Source organism: Lissotriton helveticus, chromosome 1_1 (assembly GCF_964261635.1).
Source record: "Lissotriton helveticus chromosome 1_1, aLisHel1.1, whole genome shotgun sequence".
Classification (NCBI taxonomy): Eukaryota; Metazoa; Chordata; class Amphibia; order Caudata; family Salamandridae; genus Lissotriton; species Lissotriton helveticus.
The window spans coordinates 607,777,078-607,799,190 of record NC_136057.1 but is presented as its reverse complement, the minus strand read 5'-3'; the positions used below and the strand labels follow the sequence as shown (position 1 = coordinate 607,799,190).

General features: G+C 44.3%; 1 protein-coding gene and 1 long non-coding RNA gene across 2 annotated transcripts in view; one reads left to right on the top strand and one right to left on the bottom strand.

Annotated features, from left to right (window-relative positions):
* The window catches only part of FGFR1OP2 (FGFR1 oncogene partner 2), a 266,925-nt gene extending 252,746 nt beyond the window's left edge, over nucleotides 1–14,179 (bottom strand). Inside the window, exon 1 of the mRNA XM_078674121.1 lies at nucleotides 13,974–14,179. Within this exon, the coding sequence (XP_078530247.1) occupies nucleotides 13,974–14,004 (31 nt within the window). The 5' untranslated portion in view covers nucleotides 14,005–14,179. The remainder of the gene's footprint in view (nucleotides 1–13,973) is intronic.
* A 128-nt stretch (nucleotides 14,180–14,307) lies between these two features.
* LOC144814608 (uncharacterized) overlaps nucleotides 14,308–22,113 on the top strand; it is a 225,680-nt gene continuing 217,874 nt past the window's right edge. Inside the window, exon 1 of the long non-coding RNA XR_013606917.1 lies at nucleotides 14,308–17,849. This is a non-coding gene — a long non-coding RNA (uncharacterized LOC144814608). The remainder of the gene's footprint in view (nucleotides 17,850–22,113) is intronic.

Sequence of the window (22,113 nt, the reverse complement as noted above, 5' to 3'; positions counted from 1 at the left end):
CTTCTATTGATTATCTTCTTTCAGGAGTCTTCATAGTAACATTTAGTATTAACGTTTAGTAGCGTTCAAGTCTTGCTTTTTCATTGTTCAGACCCATCCAAATGGGTCAAACTTAGATTTAATGTCAACGAACCTGCATTTGAGTACATGATAATGCTCCAAAACAAGCATTCTACCTTGTTCTGTACTTAACTTAGTTATGGTTATGCGATCAAGCTTGCTGTTCTTGAAATGTTTACGATTCTATGTGTTATACATGACTTAGTTGCTGTCATGGGAGGGGAGCTGTTTTCCCCTTGTCACCATGTCTACTGATTACTTTTTGGGTGGGGTGGGAGGGTTTGGGGGGCAGGGTGGGTTGGGATGGGGTCTTAAATGTTTTCTCTCGTTTATTTTTCTTTACTCATATGTTTTACTACCTGAATTTATCCTTGTGTTTTTGCTCAATGTGCTCTAACGACAGACTTCAATCCAAGTCTCTAGTTCTGTACGATGGCCCGGAAGCTTCAATCTCTCCAGGACCCCATTCTAGTGACTAAGACCCTGCCAACCACTTTCTGGATTGTATCAATTAGACTTATTGGTCTGTAGTTGGCAGGGTCTTCCCTGTCGCCTTTCTTGAATATGGTCACTACCTCAGCGCCCTTCCATGAGTCAGGGACAAGGTGTCCCTGGAGGATCATATTAATTAGGAGGAGGGCAATGAAATCTGACCGGAGCTTGGGTGCATACCGTAATAGGTCGCCAGGAAGGCCATCCGGACCTGCTGCCTTACCGGGTGATGTATTCATAATGGCATCGTGTACTTCACTTGTAGACAAGGGATCAATCTGGCTATGATTCACTATTGTAAATGCGGTTGGTGCCGCCGTGATTTGCTCCGTGCTTGTTACATCACAATACAATTTAGCAAAGTGAGCATACCACTGGCCTCGGTTATATGGTTCGGTATAGGCTCTGCATCCCTTCTCTCTAGTTTGTTTATCAAGTTCCAGAACCTGGTTGAATCTTTCAGGCCGGCCGATTATTTGAGCTGCTGCCAGTGTTCCTCCTCCAACACCTTTTTAGCCAGTTTAATACTATTTTGATAGTCTTTTCTGGCAACCCTCACTGCTATTGGTTGTTTGCTCCTGATTGAGGCCGATATGGCCTTTCTCTTTGCCCTGCAATTGGCCGTGTACCAGGGGGATCCCTTCTTACATACTTTGTTCTTAGAGGACCCTGTAGTCTCCCCCATAGTGAAGAAGGCACCGATCTTCTCTATTAGATTTTTATAGGAGTCAAGTAGATCAAAGCTTAGGGCATTCGCCTGTGTGGATGTAGAGGCCAAAAGATCATTCATTTCTACTTGTATAAGCTCCTTGATGCTATTCAGATTGTCCTCATGACACATAACTCTATTCTATTTGAGCTTGTGATTGCAGTGCGAAGAAATTACTTCTTTGGTAATCATTAATGGGCCACTATCTATTAGCGCCTCCCTCCCCCCTTTGATTTTCATACAGAGAGGATTGTGGTCACTATCCTGGGTTTGTTTGACCTCCATATCCACCAGTCTCCCCCAGGATCTAGTATCCAAAAGGATATAATCAAGGCGAGACGGGGAACTAAGTCTATTGAACGTCATAGTCCCATTTACATCAGAGCTAGTCCTCCCATTTAAAGCACGCAAGTTATGTTCTAGTGTTAGGGCATTTAGTTGGATAACTCGTGGTGTCCACCTCTTGATAGTTGCCAAATTTAGAGGAGGAATCGACTGCCTAGCGTCTTCTGCACTAATACCCAACACGTCATCTTCAGCAGGGGTTCATATGTGCAATTCATGTCTCCACCTACAATAACATTAGACAAAGGAGGAACACCTGCTAGTGCTCCATCGAGAACTGCTATCATTGGAGAAATTTGGCCCCCCGGGGTGCACCTGGCGTATACGCAAAACAATTCCATAGATGATTCGACATGGGCACCTTTAAGAGAAATATGTAATATATCCTCTGTTGGCAACTTATGTATTGCAACGACCCAATTAAGCGCTACACTAATCCATATGTGAAGGCCGCCAGATGGGCGCCCTCTTCCCATCGAGGTTGCCGGGATAAAGTAGGTCGCATAGCCATTCTTATGTAGTGGGATCTTGCTCCACGTTTCTTGAAACAAGCAAATCTCAAACCTCTCAATAAATTCATTCCATTCTGGGCTGGACAATTTTTTTGGGAGGCCTGCTATATTCCATGAGACAAGATTAATTATTTTTAAGTTTCCCTCTACACTTTTGTCAGGAACTTGAGGAAGAATACCCTCCTCTATTATAATTTGATGGTTTAACTCTTGGTCTCCGGTCTCCATCAGCCCGATATGTCCTTTAATAAGTGGCGACTCCACCCCCGGCACCACAAGGCTTACAATGGTATCGGACTGGAACTCAGTCATTTGGCCTATGTATGTGTGTGTAACATTATTTAGCTGGGTTCCCATACCTAGTCAGTCTATATTATTGAGGTCTGATTCGTCCCGATAGTTAGATCTTAATATCTCACCATAATGGTGACTGGCGAATTTGTATATTTGAATACGCCGGAAGGATGTTCTATACTAAAGGGACACTAGATTTTCAGCAGTCTCCATATTGACTAGTTGTATTTCTATGCAATTGTAGCAGAGCTGGGCAGAGACAGTCTTTTGACCTTAATCAAGTCTTCCCTGATGACCGACCTGCACCCTCTCACGTGTCGCAACCAGTGAATAGCTTTGTTAGAGATGGAATTGCTACTCTCATACGTGTTAGGGCTAAGCTTCAGTACCCCTGTCATAAAGACAGTGGTGTCGGTGGGTTTATTAGGTATCCTGCTCGGAGTAGTGGGTCTTTTATCCCCCCGATTTGTCATTATGTTTGTTTCTATTGGGTCTCTCAGATGTTTACTGTTACTCCCCAAGACATCTTTTTTTCTCGTAATGGGCCCTTCTGCTTCACTGCCTCTACATAAGAGCTAAGATTGCCACTACGCCCTGATGCCGCCCTATCAGTCTCTATTTGAGGGGCGGTTTTAGGAATCAGCCCTCTTGCTGCAGTAAGGCCCTTAGGAGGGGGTATTTGCTTAGATGAGGGTTTCGACGGGTTACACCTCGCCGCTGTTTGGTGGTCACTTAAACTGCCCATCGTTCCAGTACTATTGGTGCCATTTGCTGATGCTATTCGTGCATTACAGGCTTTAGCCGTTGCTAATGATCCCAGGGATTGGGGGGGCGCTCACATGCATTCCTCCCTGCTTAATTAGATCTAATAGGGGAAACAAAGAAGGCTTGGGTCTCTACACTATCTGGCCTAGACCACTCAAACTGAGACAACAAAGAAACAAATGGCCAGGTAGGTTATTTTACAACCAAGTCTAGTCCCACTTACCAAATTAATCTAAGTGGACATGCTTGTGATTTAGTATTTTTACTTATTTTTTCATTTTTTAGCAGTTCATTCATAAATGGCTGAAGGAGGGTACAAGCAAATAGCAATAAAGTATACACTTTTTCAAACATAAAATGTACAATCACCGTGAGTGAGACATATTTACAAATATACAATTGATACAAACAAGAACAGTAAAAAACGAGAAATGCCTATTCTCATTGAATGTTCGAGGCACCAGTCCTAGTATATAACCTACAAGCAAGCAGGAAACTTTTTGGATGTAATGACTAGCCTGCTAGCTTGCCTATACTGGAATACAACGATTACTAGGGTCAAAAAATCAGGTTAGATTAATCTGTAATGGAGCTCCTGATATGCCCTTCCTGAAATTTCTTCCAGTATCTTTGTTGTCTTAATTAGATCTAATAGCATTTTTCCTACTTGCGCTAATTCTGTTCCTAACGATCCCATTTTCTTTAAAATATTCCCTTTACTGGGACATTCTACTGTATTGACTCCGGATGGCTCCACGGGTCTAGAGACTTGTTGTAGCACCTCACCTAACTCTCTGGGTTCCCCTTCTAGCGCGGCGTATCTATTGGAGCAAGCAATCCCCTCCACTCCTGCAGACTCTTCCCCGCCCAACTCTATGATCTCTATTATCTTTGGTGGAGCCTCCCCAATGCCATTCGAGTTCAAGTTACATCCCCGCTGTGTTTGGGTGTCATTAACCATGATAGGGGTTATTGGAGGAGAATGTATTTCAACTACAGGAAAGGTGGGTGGGGATTTCTTTAGGAATATGGGCGGGATTTCTTTAGGAATATGGGCGGGATTATTTTGTCAATCTTCTGGGTAGAGCCTTTTAATGCGGAGTCTATATTACCTAGCTCTTCTGAGCTCGGGGTTCCCTTGAGTATCTCCTCAGAGTCATCTACAATTGATTCAATTCTTAAAAGGACAGTTTGATGCAGCGTGTAGGGATTTAGATTTTTTTGCTTTTTTCCCTTTTTTCAAAATTGAAAGATCTGTGCCCCCTTCAATCGTCTTTCTTTTCCCCATTGTTGTAATATGGCCTTTAACCTTCCAAATCCACCCTCCGCTTCCTTTCGCTCCAAGGGGCAGCGACAAGATCCTAACGTCCCGCCAATTATCCCACAGTACCTTAAAGGTGATCGGTCTCTGTTACAAGTCAGTCTGTTGATCCAGATGTACGGGGAATAGCCCTGCCCTGCCTTTGTCTGTCCTGGACTGTCACAGACTGTCCCGCCCTTGTCCCGGGCTTCTCCCGGCACGCACCCGCGCACGTCCCGCGGGACGAGGGACCGAGGGAGCCTTTATGCGCCTCCTGGCGCTTCCCTCTGACGTCTGCTGCTGCTGGGAGGTCTGGTCACGGGAGTGGGAGTGGGAGGGGGAGGGGCCCTGGCGGAGCCAAGCCCGGCCGGAGGAACAAGCGGAGCAAAGCCCGGCCCTTAGATGCTGCCGCGAGGATTCGGGGCTCGGCGGAGCCAAGCCCGGCCAAGTGGATGTGGCGGAGCTTTGCCCGGCCCTCAAGAGCGACTTCAAACAGCAGGTGAGGCTCCCCCCGGACTCAGCACAGAGGGAGCCTTTATGCACCTCCTGGCGCTTCCCTCTGACGTCCGCTGCTGCTGGGAGGTCTGGTCACGGGAGTGGGAGGGGCCCGGCGGAGCCAATCCCGGCCGGAGGAACAAGCGGAGCAAAGCCTGGCCCTTAGATGCTCCCGCAGGATTCGGGGCTCGGCAGAGCCAAGCCCGGCCAAGTGGATGTGGCGGAGCTATGCCCGGCCCTCAAGAGTGACTTCAAACAGCAGGTGAGGTTCCCCCCGGACTCAGCACCGAGGGAGCCTTTACGCGCCTCCTGGCGCTTCCCTCTGACGTCCGCTGCTGCTGGGAGGTCTGGACACGGGAGTGGGAGGGGCCCGGCGGAGCCAAGCCCGGCCGGAGGAACAAGCGGAGCAAAGCCCGGCCCTTAGATGCTGCCGCAAGGATTCGGGGCTCGGCGGAGCCAAGCCCGGCCAAGTGGATGTGGCGGAGCTATGCCCGGCCCTCAAGAGCGACTACAAACAGCAGTTGAGGCTCCCCCCGGACTCAGCACCGAGGGAGCCTTTATGCACCTCCTGGCGCTTCCCTCTGATGTCCGCTGCTGCTGGGAGGTCTGGTCACAGGAGTGGGAGGGGCCCGGCGGAGCCAAGCCCGGCCGGAGGAACAAGCGGAGCAAAGCCCGGCCCTTAGATGCTGCCGCGAGGATTCGGGGCTCGGCGGAGCCAAGCCCGGCCAAGTGGATGTGGCGGAGCTATGCCCGGCCCTCAAGAGCGACTTCAAAAAGCAGGTGAGGCTCAATGTATATCCTTCTCATGAAGTAAATTTTTCAAAAACTCAATCACAGCCTTATATTTGTCTGCTATTTCTGTAGCTGGTGCATTATTAGGACCAAGTGTAGCTGGTTCTTGTGTAGGCCAAACTTAAACTCCAACTATAAATCTCCAGGAACCACAATTTGAAACAGTCAATTCAAAACCATCCATAACCACTGCCAAATGTGTGTAAACGCGAGTATTTTATCATACCACTTCGCTGGATGCTCTTCCAACTTTGGAAAATTATGTGTAAATGCATACAACGCAGCTTATGTCTATGGTACATGCACAAGATTCCCTCCATTAACCTATCTCAAAGGAAACTCCAAAACTGAACCTGCTCCAGCTTAAGAATCATATACAACACATCCTGCCTTACTCTCAGTTCCTTTCATTGTCTTTTTATTTGCTGTCCATATCTTTCATCTTTCTCAATACTTCTTCAAATCAGTCCAATCTTGTGTTCTTTAATATGAGCTCTTAACGTAATCAAGCCTATCTCCTTAATTTCATGGTGCGTCAGATCTTCATTGTTTGTCACAACAAATTTATAATTAAGTTTCACATTTTTCATCTTGCGGATGTCAACCTCTAATAAATCACCTCATTCCACTAATTTATCTTGTGCATCATTTGCACACCTGGCTGCTTCCTTTACCAAGTAACTCATTTCATCAGCGATGTAAGGCAAAAGTATATATTAATCTACATTGCCCTGTAACATTATGCTGAATTCAATTTCAGAATTTCAATGCTAATCTATTTAGGTGGCTCCTTAGTCACCACTGTTCTCACTGGTGTGACAGTCAATGAGGACAGACGATCGCTAAGATTAATTGAATGACGATGGAGATCTGCACCATCCTCTGACCACCTCAAGCTACTAAGAACCATGAGAAATTCCTACTACACAAAGATCAGACGATCAAAAGCAGACTTCTTCAGTAATCAATTACACCAACCCAAGAACCGTCCCAAAAAACTATTCAAACTAATCAAAACTCAATCTAAGAGTGTTACAACACTGCCCCCAAGCTAACCCAGACACACTACCCAATTGCGAAGAATTTGCCTCCTTCTTTACTATGAAAACAGAAAACATAAAAACGGACCTGCTCAACAAACTAATATCCCATACTGACACTCCCATGGACACTTCATTCCCCCTGCTAGGAACCCCACTCATATGCACTGCAAAGTGCGACCTCAAAAGCAACGCAGCATCCTGGTCCTCCTTCCACACTTACAGTGAAAAAACTATACTAAAAACACTCAGGGCCTGGATCCCTCCAACCACTTCACAGACCCTCTTTCTGCAAACTACATTAAAGTCTTCATTCCACTGTTACTGCCTCTATGGACCAAGATCATAAACTCCTCTCTCCTTCAAGGAACCATCCCAGATATCCTTAAAGCAGGGCAATTATCCCCTAACTTAAAGAAGCCATCAGCGGACCCATCTGACTTAAATAACTATCGCCCAATATCCAACATCCCCACTCTGGCTAAACTCTTAGAAAAATGTGTTCACACACAGCTTGGCAACCACATAGCTCAATTCAACCTGCTTAACCAATACCAAACCGGCTTCCGTGCAGGTCACAGTACTGAATCAGCCATGACCCACATAATAGATGACGCACTAAAAATCCTTGACCAAAACTGAGCCTGTTTACTAATCTTGCTTGACCTATCCTCGGCCTTTGACACCGTCAAACACAATTTGCTCGATCTCCTGAAATACAGAATGGGATTATTGGGATCTGTTTTAAATTGGTTCACTGCTTTCCTCCAAAACAGATAACAGAGATTCATGGTTAATCAATCCTTATCCAAACCCGTCCCAGTCACTTTAGGAGTACCGCAAGGATCATGCCTCATGCCTACACTTCTCAACCCTCTCATGGAACCAATCACCGAACTTCTCAGCTCCTCTAAGGTCCATTATCACATGTACGCAGATGACACACAACTTTACATAAAGATCCATTCACTGGAGAACATCAAATCCCTCAACTCAACGCTGCAAAAACGCAGCCCTGGGTGGCTGAAATTTATTTGTAACTAAACACCCTCAAAAACTGAATTTCTCTTAATCGCTGCCCCCAACCAATCGACCATCATCCTTGATTGGCTGAACCACCTAAAATCACTCAAATGTCAACCTCTCATTATTGACTCAGCAAAATCGCTGGGCGTAACTCTGGACAGAAATCTAAACATGCAGAAACACATCAGCGCCTCGACAAAAAGAGTACATTTTCAGAAGAACACCTTGAGAAGACTGAAACCCTTCCTGCCCGCCAATGACTTCAAACAGGCAGTCCAAGTACTAGTAATCCCAAGAGTGGAATAAGGTAGTGTTGCTCTCTGCGGGCTTCCAAGATTGACGATGGCCCCTCTAAGAGCCTCAATCAACCCAGCTGCTAGACTCATCACAGGCTCCAAAAGAAACTGTCATATCTCCCCTGACCTTAGAGCCCTCAACAGGCTTCCTTTCGAGGTTTGAATTCATCTGAAAATCGCATGTATGACGCACAAAGCCTTACATCACAACATCCGAGTTATCTAGCTCAGAAACTGGTGCTTTCTTGTAGTAGCAGATCCTCCAGGAGTTCCAGTAATCCTCTACTGACACAACAACGATTTGCCAAGAAGACAACATACAACCGGACCTTCTCGGGATGCCCCCCAGGATTTAGAATGCTTAGCCCCCAGAAACTAGACAGAATCCTTCCACTGCATCTTTCAAAAAAGAAGTGAAATCTATTCTCATGGCTAAATTTACTTGAACTATTTATATATTCTTGTATTATATCTGCTAGTTTGCATTTGTTTTAGTAGTATTGGTTAATATTTTGTATTAGACTCACCTATATTTTTCTATGCTTGTTTCTGTTTCTTACATATGCCCTGTAAAACGCTCCGAAACCTGCAAGGGTCTTGTTCGTGCTATACAAAACCTTCAACAACAAAAAATCTCTACTGGGCACTGCACTGCTGCTGACATCGCCAACTCTGTTGGTGCACTTGGTACAGCTCCAATAGGACTTTGCACCACAACACAATCCCCCCCAGCACCTGTGTCCAACCCGGCAGCATTACAGGTTGTATCAACTGCTCGGTCTATATATGGATGAGGTCTAGAATGCAAAAGCTCACTTATGTATTGACTATCTTTATCAGTCTCATCTGCTCGCTCATCTTTCTTTTTAGTTTTAGATTTATCTTGCTCCTCCTTCTCAGTGACTATGCACAGAATGTATTCACACACTCAATTATTTCCACCCTCTAGCTTTTCTCCTGCTGGACCTACTTATTCTAAAGCCATTGTCTAAATGAACTCTTCACCTCGTTTGCCGCTTTCTTTCTCTCTTTCTCTGTAGCCATGTGATCCCATTTATGAAGCGCCTCAAATTGTGTAGGTCTGGGCGGTGGCTTCATTTCAGACATTGTTTGTCTCAAGAAATCTAACTTACTAGCATAAAAGGATACCCTCTAATTGAAATTGTAAAACTTCTTCATGTGCAGTATATTTGTTTCCATTCTAAAATCCAAGCACATTTATAGTACCCGATCTCCATCATCTCCTAGGCTAACATTCCTTCCACAAGTAATTTCTGTCCCGCCCTAAGTATCTCACTAACCTACGGCTTTACTAATAGACTCCCCATTGTTTAGGTTCTAAACAAATTCAAAATAAACTCAAACAAGCTCAAAATTACAACAAGTGAATTAGCGAACAACTGCCAATTTCAGCACGGTTCTGTCAAAGGTCAACCTATCATAGCTCGGCTTTGCCAGTAACCAACCAATCAGAGCACTTCTTTCTGATGATGCCTCATCCATCTCAGCACGACTCCATGGTTATTTCACCAATTACAGCATGACTTAACCATGAACAGGAAAACAATCATAAAACCTCTTTGAACCTAATTCAATTAAATTCATGAAGCTTTATTCGGTACAAATGAATGACCATAAAAGCACAAACATAAAATATACAATAATTCATAAAAGAGTATTACATTTAAAAAATATTTACAGATAAAATTAACAATCAGAGTTCATTGAAGCACATACTTTTCCTGGAATTAATGCACTTATTTAAAAACGTTGCAGTATAAAAACAAATATCCGCAGATTGTAGGTTAAAAATTAACCCAAATAACTAAATAAGGGTCTGTTCACCCTAGAAAGGAAGAAAAATGTCAATAAACTAGGTAAAACAATTTAGTCGTAAACCATGTAACTTCAAAATAAGACCAAGACTTAAAATCAAACGTGAAAAATCAAAAACAATCTACAGAGTACTTCAAACCACACTTAGCAAGACACCCGTCCAGCGGTAATCTACAATAGTCAGTGTGTTTGCTCTGTGCACAAGAGCAAAGTTGACAAATTCAAATTGGACACATACCTAGAAAATAAATGTGTTAGTTCAGAATACTTAATGTGTAAGCAGCACCTCGCTCTACACACCACAATTACAGAAATCAGTATATCTCAAGATCTTGGATTTCAACTAATTCAATAGCCAAACCAACTCAATAGGACCTCAAATGTGTTTATAAATAGGACTAATACATTAGCGCAAAAGTAATCAATCCACCAATTGAACCCACAATCACCCAAACAACTCACAACAGAAACAGAAATCCACCTCATGATGTCATACTTCAATGCATAATCACAAAATCAATTCTCCATATTCATACTTACACTTCAAATTGTTGAGGAACGCATAGTCAGTCACTTCTCCGGAAGGCTGAGTTTGAGAAATGTTGGCAAAATTATCAAAAATTCCTTTCTCCATCGGTCTGGGCATTAAAAACTTAAAAATCACAGAATAGTCTTTTGGGGAGCTCCACTAAAGAGGAGGTGTTTTTACGCAACCATCCTCTGCTACCAACATTTGTGAGAGTTCAAACCCTGATAAATAACTAAAACCCAATATTTTGAACACCTACAAATGTAATCCGGCGGTTCAGCTCCAGCACCCTTGATCTTACGATAACTGTAACCACACTCCACAACTTCAAGCCCAACAATTCAACAGAGTAAAATCCAATAGTGATTGGGACCACTCAATAACTAAGGGGTCCATTAGGATGGCGGGGTGGGAGGACATAAGTCTGCCCGCCACCCTAGCGGTGCTGGGACCGGCCACAAGTGGTGCGGTGGTCCCGCATAGTCAATTAGGATGCGACCGCCACCCTGGCGGTCGCATCCCGCATATTCAACACCGTAGCGGGCAGTGTTTTAAGCAGCACCCGCCACAATGTTGAAAAGGCATGTTGTGCATTGGCATGCACAACGTGACTGCCACCTTGTGGATGGCAATGTTGGGGGGTACCATAGGTACCCCTCAAGTGCAGTCCCCCACCCCCTGGGGGCCAGCAAAGGGGCCCAAAGCGAAATCCGCATGGTTTTCCATGGTTGAGTCTCCGCCATGGAAATGCATTGAAAATGCCACATACTAATATGGATGGTGGTGCCTGCAAGGCACCGCCACCATATCATGGGCTTTTTCCACCCAGTAGGCAATCGTGACAATTGCCTACTGGCGGAAAAGTGGCGGACGGTTTTCCCGTCCGCCGCGGTACCCCCCGCCATGCTAATGTGGCGGGAGTAAAAGGCCGTCCGGCGTGGTGTTTTGGAGGGCGGATCTCCACAGCTGGTCAGGCGATGGCAATCCGCCCGCCCTGCAAATGGGCTCCTAAGTTTTAGGTAAAATACAAGTTAAAGAGTTGTATTACAAAATAAATCTAAATATAAGCAATACTGGAGAACAAATTATTTATCATCCAATTTGCATATTATAAAAAACGTCAATACAGTCTTTACTGATAACCTATATCGTCAACATGATTTTTTTGCCTTTGACTGTAATGATACCTATCATTTCACATCAAGTGCTTCTGCCCTCCTCTGAAGAAAACCTGATAGGGGTAGGAGCAACAGCTGACCCAGGGGTCCTCATGTGTAGGGTTAGGCAATATATTCTGCTCCGCCAACTACATTTTGGCCACTCCGCCACACAGAAGTTGCCGGAATTTGGCCTGATTTTTTTCTCGTGCATGGCTCACCAACAGTAAGTTAGAGGGTGGGATGTGGCATCCCCAGCTCATTGTTTGGTCGTTAGGATGGCACCCGGCGAGAAATCTCTGTCGTGGAAGGTTGCAACTGTTTGCAGTCAGAAAGCTGCCATTCAAGTAGAAAATCTACTTGAGGGACAGTAAAATCTTCTCGAAAAGCTGCACCCTCTAGTGCACCGCATGGTGCCATTCAAACAGACAAGTAACTAGATTCCAGCGCTAAATCACACAATGACGTTTCTATTCCCACTCTTTAGCGGAATTCAATGGAATCTCACTGAGGTATTTCTTTAACTCTGCAGAATTCCATGATGTAAAACTTCATAAGCTACACATAGGCCAACTCAAATGTTAAATGTGTCATTGCAAGAGATGCCTCGCCATCGTGCGAGAATCTGAGAGATTTATTGAGATGGGCAGCACACAGGCGCACAACGCCCATAGGGCTAAAAGGGCTTCAGCCCCCCCCCCCCATTTCACCCCAGCCCCCTGTCGTGTGTCTCAGCTTGGGCTGCTGCTGCTCGAGCTGCTGTCAGCTCAGCTGGGCAGTGTCTGGAGTAGTATCTCCGGCACGCCCGAGTTTTCCCCGAGTCTTTAAAGACCATTTGCATATTTACACATCTTTGTAAACTGGTTAACAAGGCTTAGTTTTTTCTAGTTCCAATAACCCCTGGGCCCCCACTCTGCCTATTCCTTACATTTGTATTTTACATTTGCAGCCATATTGTGAGAATGCATTTCATGAAAAAGAATATAAAGTAGGTTTGCAAAAAGAAAAATGCCAGCCATGTGTTTAGAGAGCCTGCAAAATGCTTGTCTTAACAATAAATAGGGTTATAAATAAAAAAAATATGTATACATTTGTAATGTGACTTTTCTGTCTCTGTTCCCTTTAATTATAAGTCATGGTTCATTCAGGCCGCCCTCAAACACAATTATAAGTGCTTTCTACTTATATTTGCTGTTGGAAGTATGCACACATAAGTGCCGAAAATAAGCTTTAGGTGACTGTTTATTTTTGTACATCTGGGACATCAAACTAATGAGCTGGCAACCCTAATCATAAGACTGGAAGTTTGTTGCAGGATTAGCACATTATTTATTTCCTTCACTCTCGATCCCTGAATAATGCCATAATAGAATTAGTTTAACTTAAATCTGAAACACTACGCCACCATCAATAACATGTTGAGTTACTTCAAGTGTGTGGGAATGCATCCTGCATTCTGACAACTCATGCCTCATTTTCGCCCTTCACTTTCACGCTCACCCTGTACTCATGTGACACTTCACTCGCCTGTCCCTCTGACTGAACAATCTGCAATCTCACTCAAGCCTATCACTAGCCATGCATTCATTCGTCCCACTCTGCACTTACATCCGCACCCAAATTCATATGGTCACCTCACTCACCCAGCGGTCACTCCTCTTACCCGACTCTCACACTGTTGCACCACTCACCGTGCACACACATGGGCACTCCTGCCACCCACACAGAGCAGAGGGTTAATGTGCCTGCTACAAATAACGTGAACTATACAGATCACAGAAATTAGTGTGAGCAAACTATGAATAGCGCTATAAAAAAATTAAATGTTTGTCAGAAATGTGCTACAGAGAGATGAGGTGCATTGTTGGTGAGTGCTAGTGAGAGAATTTGTGGAGCAGAAGGAAATGGGGGAGGGGCGCCAAAAAAGACTGCTGCATAGTGTGTGCGACCAGTGCTAAGGCGCCCTGTCTGGCAGTGTTAGCCACTCCCCCCTCCCGAAGTTCGGGTCTAGTTGCGCTCAATAGCACAGGATGGCAGGGAGACACTGGGGGGCAGTAGTGATAAAAACATTCAGCGAGGTTCGGGAGGCAATACTGAGAGAAGAGAGATGAAGGCAGCAAAAGAGGTGTAAGGAGGACATGTGTACACAGAGAAAGAAAAAAAAAGAGTTGGGAAAAAAAGTGGGGGAAGCAAAGGAACTGCAATAAAGGGAACAGAGCGGTTACGCGTTTTTTGCACCGGCGCCTGTGCTCTTTCGGTGCCGACCTCTCCTATTTATGGGACGCTTCCGAAACCGGCGTGAGGCTCCCGAAGGTGGGCCCTTACCTCCTATCTGCAAACAGAAGAACTCAAACATCCGAATCCCGTTCCTTCGACTCCGATGCTAACTAGCTTCAACAAATACTCGAAAAGTATTAGAGGTCATTAGAAAGCGGGTTTGAAACTGTATGAAAAGGCTAATGAGAGGTGCTAGATGGTCTTTCAAGCTGTATTCTACAGAAAGAACTGCAATTGGTTAAAAAATATGTCCCGCCCAGAAAAGAACGGTGCTGAACCGGAAGACTTTGCTCCTTTGCTCCGGAAGGCATGGTTCAGCCGCTTGTATGCCAATCATATTGAACTGTGAGAGACAAGTTACTAGAGCCGGTGACTGAGGAGTCCAGCGGTTAGATAGTTGCGATATGTAGTGCTTGGCCGGAAGCTCCGCGTGCTGGGGATAAACGATAACAAACACAGCAGAGATCGGCTGCACCCTGTCGCAGATGCCTGGCAAAGGAGTTCAGCGGCGCCGTCCTTGTCAGGCTGAGAGAGACAGGAGATAAACGGGCGCTGGCAGAAGGCGGCTTTTTAGGGGCACTGTCGCAACCCATGAGTTCCCACGGAGGAGGAAATGACTGTCCAGAGAGGATGTTAGAGTCGTGGCAGCGGCCCCGGTTTGCAAGCCCGGTGTCAGGATCGTTTGGGGGGGGATGGTGGGAGGACATGAGGAAGTGGGCGAAATGGAAAAGGGCGTACGTTTTTGGCTTCTGTATAACGTGGAAATTTCATATTTTTAGTAGAGGTGAGAGAGCCAAGAAATTAAAAGGGGGAGCATGGCCAAGGACCTGGCTTGCCTGTAAGGGTCTGGGCGCAAACCAAGTCATATAAATATTGAGCATATAAATAGGGTGGCCAACTGGCATAGATGCAAATTCAGGACAGTGAGTGTAAACATTCAGGACAATGGGTCACGATTCAGGACATAAGGTCAAATTTCAGGTAAAAAATTCGGGACAAAAGGTACGTTTTACAGACACTGTGCTCGACCTCGGACCTGGGGAACTGGGTTCGAGTCTCGGTAATGACGCCAAACCTCCTGTGATTCTGGGCAAATCACTTAATATTCCCGTGTCTAACAAAAATAAATGTGTGTCCTCACGTAACGTTACTGGTGCTATGTAAAGCGCTCTGATACCCGATTCGGGTCAAGTTCGCGCTATATCAAACTCTGCAAAAAAAAAAAAGTATGCTGGTCTTTAGTGTAATGCTCCTTTCCTGCTTCTCTGCCTTGCTGCTCAGCCAGTGTGGATGTACTGTGGTATGTTGGATTTGTGAGGTGAGGTAATAGAAAGCTGGTATGCCTGTGTGTAGAGTGTCATTTGAGAGGATGGGCTGAGCAGCAAGGAGGCTGCTCCTGGTGGGGCTCTTTACCCTGTACTGCTCTATGCTTGATACTTACCTACAACTATGAACTTTATCAGTAAAGCATTTAACTTTATACTACACCTCAACTACAGGGACTTATTACATTTGGCTACGACCTGGAAAGAATCTATGTTTACCTACTCCTAGAATACAAATGTCAAAATCTGAAGAAGCTACAAGGTAACTACAGGAACCTCCTGAAACTTTAAGCTACAGATTTTAAAGAAACTTGGCACCCGGGAGCCTCACCAGTGATCTTCCATCGGGCGCCCACAACTGTAATGTGCCAGTTTCTACCTGCTGTCCCTACATGCTGACCTGCTATCTACCATTTCCTGTGACATCGCTCGCACACAACTATGCCAGTTCCTTCTTTACTGCCTGCCTCTTTTGCAATCTTTTAAAACTGTTCCTGTCCTTCGAGCATCAGCTGTTTCTCCTTGTCCCTGTTTATCCCTGTGCAATCGTCCGTCATTTCTGCTGCCTATTTATTGCTGCTTCACAAGATTGACGGAGCTCTCTACAAGTTTTAATTTTGGGCAACCTTTTAACACTTTGCTGTTCCTGGCAACTTCAGCATCTGCGAGAATTGAGATGCGAGACCGCTATTTTATTCTACATGACACGAAAGGTTAGTCTCCTTTTGTCTTTCATTGATGGTCTCCGCTGAGACATCAAGTTTACAAGCGTTGGTCAACTGCCTTGTTCCGGTTCAAAAGTCTCATGCGCGTGTTACAAATACCACGCGCAGTCTTACCTGCTCTTTCTTTGTTTTTGCCAACCACATTGTTTTGCATCCTGAAATGAAGTTTTAACAACTTGAAGTCCGTGGATAATGCAGTGTTTCCATGAGCAGAATAATATGGGGGTTCGACGACGTTGGATCCCTTTGTGTTTGGGGACATTCTTCTTCATTCTTCCACTTGTCCTGTTGCTGTTTTTAACTTAAAGACGCTATCAGCCTGCGGCTCTCTGGAGGCATTTGTTTCTTTTCCTCTTCTGCTGTCTGCACTTAGAGACACAAGGGTTTCCACTGCCATCTTAGTTCAGAGCCACCATGGAATCTATATTACTGCATTTTCTTTTGCGACAATGTGTTATTGCTGATTTTAATTCATATAGTACTGCTATAATTCTCATGATGTTACACCGTTTTATTAATTCCATGTTTTTATCATTTTGCATTTACAGATGATTTTACTGGTAATGTTTTTCTTTCATACAATGCACGTTGAGATATCATTGGTGATCGCATTTTGCTATGTGACTTTCCATGTTCGTGCAAGTCCTTGTGTGTGGTTTTGTCACCTACTACAGGTTACTTTAATTTACAGTGTCACATTTCGGGTGAGAAGTCGCTCACCGATGTTTAGTGCTCATGTCACGTTGTGTTTCTTTTCAGATTTGTGTACTCCAAAAACTTCACAGATTTTCTTCTGTCTTCTTGATAATGCACATCTTGTTTATTCTCATAGGTGGGATTTTTCACTGTTTCTGAAAGAGATTCTCTTTAGTGTCTCCACCTGTGCATATTCACTGTGCTTTGTTTAGTTAAAGGTTTGTGTTGTAATAGCCTTCTGGCTATGTGGCTTTCCACTGGTATGTGGATTTGTCACCTATATTGTTTTACAAAGTTTATGTTGTAGTAGCCTTTTGGCTATGTAACCTTCCAGCGGTACGTGGATTTGTCACCTATATTGTTTTACAAGGTGTGGGACTTGGCCCTTTCCCCAGAAATTTTTCGTTTTTTACCCCTTTTAATTTAGAATGCCCCTATTGTAACAACAATGTATAGGCCTTGTGTAGTGAGGAAAGCCCTGTGTACTGTGAAACTGATGTTAAGATGCAGGTGTCTTATACCCCTAACATGGCTGCCACTGACCACTGCTGCTGCAGCGGGGTTAGTGGGCGCATTCTAGTGGCTAGGGCCTGGCTGGAACCCTCCAAACAATGTATCAACTTAGCCTGCCAGCCTGCCCACAGGTAGAATGGTGGAACCTCCTAGAACCCCCTGGAACCTTCTGGAACAGGTGAGGTGACACCAACTGCCACTGCCAACTGTCAACTGGCACTGTATAAGGAAAGGAAGGAAAACTTTCCTGTCAGAGTGACTGAGGGGAAGACCTGGGGAAGAACCTACGCAGGAGGATAGGCAGTGGGGGTCAGGGCAGGGTCTTATGATGCTGGAAATGACAGGGCCTAGAGTGCTGCTTTACAAGTATTGAGGCATCCTGTACCCCCCCACTGACCTAACCCCGCGGAAGGGAACCCCCAGGGACCACTTGAGGGGATTGGCTGAGGAGATCTAACACCAGCCACCAACTTAACCCCCTTCAAGGAAACAAGAAACCAAAGGGCGCAAGAAACATCACGCCAACAAGAAACTAAGCTTCTATTTACAAGGGCGCAAGAAACATCACGCCAACAAGAAACTAAGCCTCTATTTACAAGGGCGCAAGAAACCTAAAGCGCTAAGAAGAAATTAAATCATCACAGGACTTTTGAAGAAGCAAACAGGTATTGGCGCGGTACTGACCCTGCGTTTCCTGATGTCACCTGGGGTCTCCCTTGCTAACCTGCTACTGGGGTGTCACCTGTCCTGTATATCTAGCGCTGCCCTTGCTGACCCTGTGAAGAGCGCTGAAGTAATGGAGGGGGTTGCTGCCTTCTGAAGCGCTATATTTGCCTGAACTGCAGCACCCTGAACTGAATGTTATTAGACCTGCTGGTCTTGCCCCCACCTCGTGTGGGCCAAAGCGCTATAGCCCTGCACCCTGCTGTCTGTGAAGCGCTAGAATCCTGGGCGTGATTCCTGCCTGAAGCGCTATATTCTGTGGTGCCCTTCAGCAGCGCTATCTGGAATGAACTGTCTGCCGAGCGCTACCTCTGCTGTGAATTGCCTGCTATATCGTAGCGCTGTGAATCCTGAAAAGCGCTATCCCCCTGAAGCGCTGTGTCACCAAGAACTTCTGTGGCTCTAGAAGTTGCTGCCTTCTGAAGCGCTGACTCCCTGCTCCCCCAACGCTCCTTTGCTGTCCCTGTGAAGAGTGCTGAGGTACTGAAGGGGGTTGCTGCCTTGTGAAGTGCTGTACCTGCAGGGTGCTATTATCTAAACCTGATTGCCTGCTGAAGCGCTGTCCCCAGCATTGCCTGTGGCCAAGCGCTGTCATGTGAGGAACTGAGGTAGTGCCCAGGGAAGCGCTGTAATTTCACTCCAAGCGCTTTCTTGAATGTCCCATAGAAGCGCTGTAATTGTGCCTCCAAGCGCTCTCTTGTAGGCCCCAGAGAAACGCTGTATTTTTGACCTTAAGTGCTCACCTGTTGGCCCCTATGTGCCTCTAGTGACGTGGAGGCCATTAAGTTACTGTTTATGCCTGAGGACAGTCTTGCCATTCATTAACTGTTTGGGCCCTGGTTCCGGCGTAGGCCTAAAGACATACTGAGTTCACCTGCGATGGCTTAGCCCTGCATAGGGGAGTCCAAAGCATAGTAAAATGCTCACTGAGAATGCTTTACTGAATTGCTTATTGAAATGTTCACCTTAATTAACAGAAATGTTTTACTAGTCTAAAGCAAGGCCTGTGCTTGCTTAATGAGATGTTGCTCTCTAGCAATGAGTAATGTTCTATATATGTTACTTAATGAAATGCCTATGCCGGATTCCTTCCCTGTAATGTTTACTCCTGATTAGGGGGATGTTACCTATGATTGGGGAAGAGTTTTGAAGTGGTTATTCCTGCTTGGAACCAGGATTATTCTGAACTATAGAAGTTTTATTACACCCCTGCCCCAGTGTTATAACCTCTACTTATTTACAGGATTACTCTTGGGTGCTGAGAGGTTTATGCCTGCTTAATGTAGGAATTAGAATGTTGATCCTGGCCTGGGGGTGGAAACGCCAACAGCTGCATAATGAACTGTGTCTGCTGACTAATGAAACATTTATTCATGTTGGTTGAAAGGTGGAGCACATGCCCACAGTTATGGAGTGAGGTGCTCCTTGCTTTAAAGAAATGTTTACATTTACTAAAAGGCTTTACATGCATAAACCAAGTCTTCTAAGCTCAGGCTTGCCTGTTAAAAATGGTTATCTCTGCCTTGAAGAGTTGTTAACTGTTGATTGCTGAGTAGGGGAACGTTAATGCTATAAGGATATAGTTACACTGCCTAATGAGATGTTTTATCCGCAGTGGCATGTTTTTATTCCTGCCATAGGAGTTTCATTCCTGCCTAAGGAAATGGTTAATGAAATGTTTTACCCTCAGTGAAGTGTTTTACTTCTGCTAAACTGATTATCTCTATTGCAGGAAATGTTTTACCTGTAAGCTCCTGATTAATAGGGGGAAGGCCCTGCCTGTTCAGGCATCAGGTAATAGGATGGTGTGTGATGCCTAAAGGAATACTTTATGCCTAATGAAAGGTGTTGACCTCATTTGAGGCAATGTTTACTCCTGCCCAGGGAAGGGTCTCATATCCCTGCTATAACAGAGATCTACTTACACCTGCTCAATGTAGGGATTTCTACTTCCGTGATGGAATGTTGGTGTAGCCCTGATACAGTTAAACCTGCACAAGGGGATGGTTACCTAGATTGCAATGTTTTCTCCTAGTTAGTGCTGGCTAATGCAATGGTTAGCTGGGCCCAATGAGAAGTTCTCCCAAAGGGATGCCCAACCTTGTTATATGGAATAATTATTCTTAATGAAATGTTAATTCCTATTACAGGAGGAGAGTTACGTCCACATACTTTTGTGGCAAATGAAATGTTTCATATTTAAGGAAATGTTTGAACTACACTTAACAAATTGTTTATTCCTACAGCGGGGAGATGTTTCTGTTATGGAACTGTCCCTTTGTTTACCTGAGGAAATGGATATTGATGCTTAATGCAGTGTTGTTCTTATGACTTTGAGATGTATTCCTTTCAGGTACTGACCAAGAAGCAAGGCGTAGGTCGGGCCTGTCTCCCACTAAAAATGTATTTAACTATTTATTGATCCAATATTTAATATTTATTGCAGAACGGATATTTATTCATCTAATATTGATCGCAAGTTTTGAGACACATGTATTTTAAATGAATTTATGATTTCCCTGATCCTGCTCTATCTATCTGATTATTTATCTTAATACAAATCACTTGTTTTTATACAAGCTCTGGAGTGGAGTCATTTATTGCGTGCCCAGGTTTCTGTCTCAGTGTGAGTGTGTGCTGCATGATCGCTTAACACATGTGCTTTCGGATGCCTACCCGCTTGTGCCATGCTACCCTAGGGGACTGGTGACCCCAGTTCCAACACAAGGTTTATGTAGTAATAGCCTTTTGGCTATGTGGTCTTCCACCGGTATGTGGATTTGTCACCTATTTTGTTTTTACATGATTCCTTACAGTGCTTTGTTTGCAAGTTTTAGTAAGGGCACTGTCATTCATTAAAATATATATTATAATCGCCTACTGGCTATGTGTTATTCCACTTGTGCGTGGATATATCACTCTGAAGTATATGTTTTGATAATCTACTGGCTATGTGATATTCACATGTGCGTAGAAATATCACCTGCAGTGTTTCTACTTATTTTACTTTACGGTGCTGGATTTACAAATCCACTGAACGTATGATCTACTGCTATGTTTTTCTGACAGTGTGTGTGTTTTTCACTTTTTCACATGGTACCTGTACGTGATTTCACACCTTTTTACTGTCATGTTGGACTTATTTTCAAAGTCCAACAGGGTGTAGTTTTACCTCTCTTTTACTTCTCACTTATTTACTTTTCCAGGGATTATGTGTTAGATCATGACCAACCTTTTCCTTGTGTGTGTGAGTAAGAGAGTCCTTCTTGGTGTCTCTCATGTGGGAGTGTTTTTTCTTGTCCTTCTCATTGTTGCACTAATTCTTTTCATTGGTTCACATTCACTGCTTATTATCTTCATGCTAGTCTGGCCAACTGATGTGTCTTGCTGGTAACCCTGATATCAAGTTCTTGTTTTTGTTCTTGGTTTGTTTTAGTTTTGCTGCACATATAGTGGAAAATGTTCTTTTCTTCTCATTTTTGTTAATTTCTTGATCTTTTCTGTTTCTTCTTCAGACCTTTGTTGTAGGATCTATCTTTTATTGAACTTATTGTTTAGCGTCTTGCACTTACTATTGCTTTTCCGTAAGAAGGGGAAGAGGCATGTTATGTCTTTTTTGTTCATTAATGCAATGTTTTTACTCTTATGGATTTATTGCACGATTTTCCTCTAAATGCTTTACTTGTCCTTATACGTGTTTTGGCAATTTTACTCCTGTGTTTATTTATGCGATTACTATACTTGCGTCTTCAGGGGTGTGGAATTTTTTTAAAAATGTGCTTGTCCAGTGGACAAAATTGTGCAGAAAACTACTTGTCCTGCAAAGAAATCTACTTGTCTAAACTATTTCCTAAATCAATTAAACTGACCGCTAAAAGTGTATGTTTGGTCTTAGAGAGTGCATTTTAGACTTCCTAGTGCTGAAGCATTGAGAGAACAATGTCAACAAAGAGGGAGCATACAGGAATCAGAAATTACACTTTACCCGGTGTATGCTATACTGGTAAATCAATATTCTTAACATTACATATGTTTTTATACAAGATATTTACAATGAATATAAAAATGTCACAAATCAGCCAGAAACAATCCTTGCATTTTTTAAATAAAGTCCACTGTGGTATAAGCAAACATCCAGGGAGAACCATGAATAATGTGACTGACAGGACAAATCTAGCAAAAACAGAACTTGGGGTCCTGATGACA